This window comes from Stylophora pistillata, chromosome 8, assembly GCF_964205215.1.
Source record: "Stylophora pistillata chromosome 8, jaStyPist1.2, whole genome shotgun sequence".
Lineage (NCBI taxonomy): Eukaryota > Metazoa > Cnidaria > Anthozoa > Scleractinia > Pocilloporidae > Stylophora > Stylophora pistillata.
This window is the reverse complement of record NC_142526.1, coordinates 15,903,663-15,911,216: the sequence shown is the minus strand read 5'-3', so window position 1 is coordinate 15,911,216 and position 7,554 is coordinate 15,903,663. Positions and strand designations below refer to the sequence as shown.

General features: G+C 40.3%; 1 protein-coding gene across 2 annotated transcripts in view; it reads right to left on the bottom strand.

The window, feature by feature from the left end:
• Window positions 1-984: 984 nt before the first annotated feature.
• Window positions 985-7,554, bottom strand: part of LOC111321521 (ubiquitin conjugation factor E4 B) — a 31,276-nt gene continuing 24,706 nt past the window's right edge. For both annotated transcript variants that reach the window (XM_022924428.2, XM_088729490.1), the window contains exons 18-28: window positions 6,682-6,799; window positions 5,341-5,458; window positions 4,727-4,853; window positions 4,044-4,185; window positions 3,529-3,663; window positions 3,030-3,107; window positions 2,755-2,868; window positions 2,427-2,495; window positions 2,131-2,236; window positions 1,621-1,770; window positions 985-1,241 (exon numbers count right to left, since the gene is read on the bottom strand). In XM_022924428.2, the coding sequence (XP_022780163.2) occupies window positions 1,183-1,241; window positions 1,621-1,770; window positions 2,131-2,236; window positions 2,427-2,495; window positions 2,755-2,868; window positions 3,030-3,107; window positions 3,529-3,663; window positions 4,044-4,185; window positions 4,727-4,853; window positions 5,341-5,458; window positions 6,682-6,799 (1,216 nt within the window). In that variant the 3' untranslated portion in view covers window positions 985-1,182. The remainder of the gene's footprint in view (window positions 1,242-1,620; window positions 1,771-2,130; window positions 2,237-2,426; window positions 2,496-2,754; window positions 2,869-3,029; window positions 3,108-3,528; window positions 3,664-4,043; window positions 4,186-4,726; window positions 4,854-5,340; window positions 5,459-6,681; window positions 6,800-7,554) is intronic.

Here is a 7,554-nt window from a genome sequence, read left to right as displayed (position 1 = left end):
CGCGCACGATGCAAAACTTGTCCCTTCATACACAACACTGAGAAAATAAGCGATCCATTAAGATCACCGATCACTTCAAGTGCACCTCCGCCAAAAAGTTATACATCGGCGAAACAGGAAGACGACTAGGTGACCGATTCCGAGAACACCTTCGCGACATGGAAAGGAATGAGAAGGACGCATCTAAACCAGTCGCTAGACACTTTAATTTACCTAATCATTCTAAACAACATATGGCAATCTGTGGTCTTTCCTTACATTTAGGCAACGCGGAACGCCGCAAAACTCTTGAACAGAAGTTAATCTTTTAAATCAGCACTCTTAATCCCACAGGTATCAACGAACGCTTTTCATTCCACTAATTTATTCGCGTTTTTCTCGTTGCCATGTTCCCACCAATGGCGTAGCTCCGCTTTCTGCATGTAAAACCACATACAACCCACAATTCCTCCATTCGCCCTGACGAAGGGCTAACACTCGAAACGTCAGCTTTTTTATTCGTTACGGTGGCCACTTTACAATTTCAACTTAGTTGATATAACCAATTATTTTATAAATTGGACGCAGTCCAAATTCTTTTGTTTTACCAGCAAACTTCTTCTCAGGTTGTTTGAATCTATACATTGTTCGCTGTAAAAAGCAGGGTGTTCTATAGCGCTCCTGGCCATTTATCGTTCTAAATAACTGTGGACGATATCATTGATGCATCGTCGACGGCTTCTTTAAACAATCTTTCAACTTCAATTCGTGGCACGGACGTAGATATCAACATTACCATTGAGTGCTTGAATTTAAATTGTCTAAATATGCTATTGCGTAAACCCATTTTTTTTTAAGCAGTTTTTTTAAGCAAATTGAAAATTGTGGTTTTCTTTGATCCGTATTTCAAAGGGATTTATCGGGGTACTGGATTGATTCTTTTGTGATCCACTTTAATCAAAAAAGCTTTTATACTTGATTACAAAGGATCACAGGATCAAAAACTGTGGTAGATGATCGACCTTTATTCCCAAAATATGAACAAAACAAAACAAAAAAAAAAAAAAAACAACAACAACAACAAAAAACGCCCGAGGGCGGGATACATGAAGCACTTTTCCTTGCTTGTTAAACAAAGAGTATCCTCCACACTTAGTTGATGTGGAAGAGCAAATCGCTAGACGTCCCTGTTTTCTCTCATGATTAATCCTCTGGTTGGCGGGCTCGTAGCCACTCCTCTATCTGTCTCCTGAGTTCAGTCGCTAACAATGGAATAAAAATATTCGTTACAAAAACTGGCAGAATGAGGAAATTCAGTGTGCATGATTAGGTATTAGATATATAATGCATGGTGTTTATTCTGCACTGCAGCGGTCATGCCACTTGCCTTCGGATATGTTATATTTCTTATTCATGTATCGTCTACTGGTCTTTATCGGACTGATCTGTTTCATAGAGTCGGTCGTCAAGAGAAAAAAAGAAAATGAAAGGATGCCGTTCTTTTCGTATTTCTTTTCTCACCCTCAGACTTGAAGAGCATGCTATCAATTTTAATCAATCCTATTTCAAACAGTTAGTTTGCAAAAGGTGTGAAATAGGTGTGCAATAGGTGTTACTGGTCAGTGCTATCGTGTGACCCACCTGGCTTTAGCATGTCCGTTGTAAGAGGTTGTCGATTAAAAGGATCTGTGTCAGAGTTTAATAAATGGCGCGTGATAACTGCCCTATCCATAATTTTACCACTGGTTGGTAAGATCACAGGCTCAAGCATGAGCGTCATCATGAGAGGATCTGTGTGGACGAAAACAAATTCTGTGAATATTTGGCGACACCCAAATCCAAAGGTACACTCGATATTTAAAGTTGGGCGAGGCCCTGTGTTTACTGCGAAGGACGACATCAACCAACTTGATAACTATTTCCGTGGCCTATCATAGAGCACGACGACAGCGGCTCAAGTGTCACTTGATTTACTTAACCACACAGTCAGTTCAATCCTGATCGCAACTAGCACCGTGGAGTAGACTGTTAACAACTTCCAAGCAGCGTTCTGTTTGATATGTTTGGTGTTGATATCAACTTCATTTCCACATGACGAAACAATGTTTCTGGGTCTGAAAAAAGATCCTGTAACAAGGTATGCGATATTACCTTTAAACTCGTCCGGTGCATCATCATAATCCTCATCGCGAGCAGCGTTTTCAGCAGCCTTCATTTCTACTTTTGTTGCAAATTCTTTGAAGCGATAAATCTCCGCCTGAGAGAATTAACATCAGATGATTTATGACAATAATTTTGAGGTTGACACAAACTGTTCTCCATTTAAACCCAACCTAGAAACTTTCGACAGTGCAGTAGCATGAAAATGAAAGAAAATACTGTGCAATCAGGGTCACATTTGTAGAATTCACGTCCTTTATATTCCGTTACGTGTGACCAGTTCTTACCTCTGTCTTCAGCAAGGATTTGTGAAGATGTTTCGCGGCATCGTTAAATAATTCTTTCCTATATGATCGCTAAAAAAGGAGAAAAAACGGTACAAATTTAAATTGCCCGGCGGCATAAACTAGCGGACTGTTAATTAGTTCGTTAAATAAACACCAGTGAAATGCCATAAAAAATCAACGGAAGATGTGTAAATCATCAACTGACAAACTTAGAGGTAAACCTCGTGGTCATAACACTGTTATGCAAAAATTAAAAAGGGAAATGGATAAAGGAAAAAGCCAAGTAGAGCATCCAAACCCAATGTACGGCGGTTGTTCGTTTTCATACCTGGTCACCAGCAACAGCTTTTGCAAATTCTTCCGAGTCTAGATTCACATAAATCTGTGTTAATCTATCCAGAAGAGTCTTGGGCTCAAATCCATATTTTTCTGGGTTTTTTACCTACAGAAAGACAAACACCATCAACAGTCTTGACATCAAGAATAAAACTGCTAGCATATCTGTTCTTATACCACTTGCTGACTATAACCTGCCACTACAGGCTAGCAAGCCTGTAGTGGCAGGCACAGGGGTACAGGATCAATCCAGTAACATAATATTACCTTTAAATTCCTGCACTTTGGTCCACAAAGTTGTTGTAATTTAAAATTAAGCATAGCAGCTATTCGATCTATCAATTCCTGCAAATAAGAAAACATATGAAAAGTTGAAAGACATCTTCAATGACTGAAACAAAAACATGCACGCTAGCCTGATTTTCATGATACCCTCACAGTCGCACTGTAGCCGTTATTGACCAAAACCCTAGATTCAATATAAACTTACAAAAAAACGACGCGTTTGTTCCAATGGCACCCAACAAAATGTACCATAAAAGGAATTCCGACCTACTAAATTCTAATTCATCTGTCGTCTTAATACAGTACATATTACATTTGACGGAACATCACATCCCTCGAAGGATGCATAGTACTCAATATGATCGTTGACCTATAAAAGCAAGTGGTCAGAACGTGGCTAACACCTCAGTCACTTTCACAACGTAATGCCACGATCCTTTAATCTCAAAAGAAGACAAATGTAAAACTTCTTAAGACTTACAGGTCTAAGGAAAGGCGCCTGTACGTGTTTCGTGAGGTAAAGCATCATGTCTAATGTCTCCGAGGCAAGGGTAAGATAAGACCGGCACTGCCGCTCATCGGTGGAAAGTTGTCGTAGACGAGAGGTACGCACGTCCTGTCAACAGATGGAACTCAAATTAGCCTGTATTCTTTGGGTAATGAACACCATTTTCCTCACGATAATTTCCAAACATTATGCTGGCTTCTCAAAAAAAAGCGCGATCCAATGATAACCAAAATATGTGCTTGTCCCATCGGTGCAGAGAGTTCAATTGTTAATTCAGTGTCATAAGCTATTTTGAACCTAAGGCCAGTTTTTTGTTTTTTCCATATCCCGTCTTTATGTAGATAACTTCGCCCACACAAACAGGAGATTTACACGATTGTTAAAGCTGTAGCATGGCAATGATAATCATTTACGGTTGTGATCATTACTCAGTTTTTGTGCTCTTTGGTTGTGTGCTCGGGTGACACCCCAATCACTCATGGACTTACCCTTGGTAATGCCTCCCATTCTGTTGTGTTGGCCATCATCTGTTGCGTTTCATTGATGCTCTTTAATGAATCCAAGGATTCATCCAGCAGAAATGTAGTGTCATTAATCAACATGTTAACAAAGCGAACAAACTGGGTCGTCCTAAAATAGATACAACACACGCAACTTCAACTGACACTGACATACTAATGAAGCTCTCCCTGGACTTAACTTAATGCTATAGGTTGAAGATCTTTTAAAAGAGGAACTTGCAAATCCCACAAAAAAGGCTATCAAAATGTCAATAATATGTGAGGGACCTAAACAGCGAGGACAGCAACGCCGAGGAAGACATCGATCAAAAATGAACTCATATTTTGAATTAGAATTTCGCAAATGGTTGGATAGGTTTACCGTCTCTTGCGACGCCACACATCAACTTCAGCATAATGTAAGTGAGAAGCGTTGGGTTCCCTATGGAAACTACTCATTAGCTCTTTTGTTTTGTCACCTAGTTGCCGACGTCAACGTGTTTACTTTACGTCTCTATGTTTACAGACAGCGCGACAATTAAAGACGTTTTCAGAACATTAGTGATAGGGAAGAGACGGTATAAGCATCTACTTTTGATTAACGGTGGCAGAAGACTTCGCGCCATGATTGATCTGTTAAACGGGACACAATATAACGGTTTTAGGTTCACCTGCTTTGCTTCATGATGGCTCCCCTGTGGCCTACATCTTGCCATAAACTTTTCATGATTATGGAAATATGATATCTTATACTAAATTTGTCGTAAAACTCATTTGAGCTGCCAGTCGTTTCTACATCTGCAAAACAAACAGAATAGTACATGCGAAAAACGGTGAAGATCAGTCTTTTTATCCTAAACACCTGACCAGGAAACAAGGTCATTACAATAATTCTTGATAAAGAACTGTGGGCTAGTTGAGTTTGTTCTCATCTACTGTCTTAGTGACTTTTTCTGTAAGTTACCAGAACCTCGAATCGTTTACTGCTTCACCTCCATGAATGCGGCGACATCTTGTCCCCTTTGCCTTAATCTGAATAACTTTAATAGTACTTTCAAGGTGACAAAGTGGAACGAAGCTGGAAAAATAAATGCGATTATGTAAGATAGACCAACGCCCAGCGAGCTCCAGCTCCACAGCCTACGAATTTGCCGCCAGTACAAGCCTATGAACAGCTAGTTCGTCTATCGAATGATACAAACCAGTATTAGTGTTATGTAATCCATTAAAGGTCCAAGAGGAGGACAAATAACAGAGGCAAAAATTTTAAAAGAGGAGGATTTACCTGTATAAAAATTCATAAGTGCTGGGGCTAAATGGTCCAAAGCCAGTGGATGAGAGACAATCATCTCATGGATCTTTGAGGCTGCTGGTTGAATGCTGGGATTCATCACAAACAATACCTATAGTACAAAACACCCATGTTTATACTAGGCTCAGACCAGGAGAAAATAAGGGGACTGAGTAAATTGGCTTCTGATCAATGTCTTAAGAAATTTTAGTTTCACTTTAAGTAATTCGTTATCGAAAGATTTTAAGTATCCGAAAAAGTCCACATGACAGCTTACACGTATCTGATCAATCAGCTCAAACGCGTGACTACATAAGTTCTGACTTGAAAAATGGCGGCCCAGGCTTGTTGTAAGAGAAAGGAAGTTTTTTCGAAGCAAATAAGTAACACGACACGAGTAGCCACAATTATGAACGTTTGAAGACGCAAAACGTGGCTCTTGTGTCATAGTATATGGATAGTTCGTGTTATAAACGGAACCCAGAACGTGGTAACTGAGCAAAAGTGAGGACCACCTCACTTGCGGAGAAGCCTCTAGGAAAACGACAAACAGCCTCCACTCCTAAAGAGTGGGAAACCATCAATACAGCCCCTACATGAGCTCCAGTGCCTGTACTGAGTAGAGGAACACGTTGCATAAGACATGCACAAGTCTCCGTGCGTGTCATCTGGGCACGCTTGGGGCAAGTTTGTCCAGGTTTGTGCAGAGCTGCAATCAGTGCAGCTCTAAAGCTAGCAGATATATTGTGGATAATATCTTCTGACTATGGTAACTGCAGGAGAAGTTCGAGAAGCAGCAGCATCCATTTTAAAACCTACGTTTTACACCGATCTGACAAGGACCCTCGATCTAGTTGGATAGTAAGATCGTCCCCACAGGCGGCTCAGCATTACTTGTCCTTCCATGAAGATATGTACAGAACAGTCTGCCCCAGTGGTACAACCTTGGATGCATAACAACGAACCTTAACCCCAAATCATATATTTTGCTGAATAAATTGAATGCCAACACGGTCGGAAAAGACTTTCTGGAAGGCCAACAAGTTTGTTTAGACGTGTTTTTTAAATTGCTGAACAAGAACGAACACTCGCAACAGATGATCTCAGCAGACAAGTACCAAAAATTAAAACTCTTAATAGCTGACCGGCTGGCTTTGGTGGTTAAGTCGAAATAACCTCTTCACTGTTACACCCTCGTATCTGCTGACGAAAGGTTAGGTTTAAAAAGGGACCGTCTATCTAGTTTAAATAGAATAACCATCCTTGTAGTAAAAATACAGCGGTTAAACATGTCACGAAACAGCACGTAATCGGTTAAAAGTCAATTTCACAAACCTCAACAATTTTCGCCACAAGATAAGGATTTGATATGTAGTTTGGTGAACAAACAAATACAACAAAAAAGGTGACGATGTCATTCATAGCAGGATCCTCCAGTACATGGTAGGCATGCCTGTAAAAAGAAACAACATACATGAAAATTTTGTAGTGAACAAGCAATGTGCTACTACAAAGTTGGCTCAGGAGCCAGGCAGCACCAGACCTGATACCCGACAGATTTTTTCACGTTTTGAGCCAAGCTGGAGAGGAAGGGGTACCCTTTCCATGTTTCACTTGCACTTTCGGTGATGCCCATCATGTTCCCCTACGGAAGTCCAGAGGGAACTGTAACAATATTCAAGCATGTAAAGCTGTGGTAACAAAAACAAACAAACAAAGCAATCTGAAAATGCACAAACTTGGGTCCAAGACTTGCTTATGGGTGAGCAAGATAGAATTCACAGCTTTCTAATCCAACAACAACGCTTTCAATGAAAACTGGCTTTCCCAAACCCATCACAAACACACCAGTTTGTCAATTCCACAAGAATCTTAAGCTCACAAAATTATTGATTCTAATACTGTTCAAGTTAGAAGAAAACCGAGGTATACTTAATACTGCCACAGCATTCTCTGTTGTTGTTGTTGTTTTTTTTTTTAATCCTTGGACCGTCACATTCGATCGCATGCAATCGAAAGAATCATTGGCTGCAACTTAGATTGCTTAAGAAGAAAAGTCTGAGACCAAACAAGTCGGAGTAGGCGTGTTGTGCTCTCGCTCTCTCGTCCGTTCTCTATCCTTAATTAAACCAAGTTGGTTCTACTGATTATGAAACGTGACTCTGAGTAAAATCCACACCAAACTAGAGGAACTGCCCGCGGTTCAGG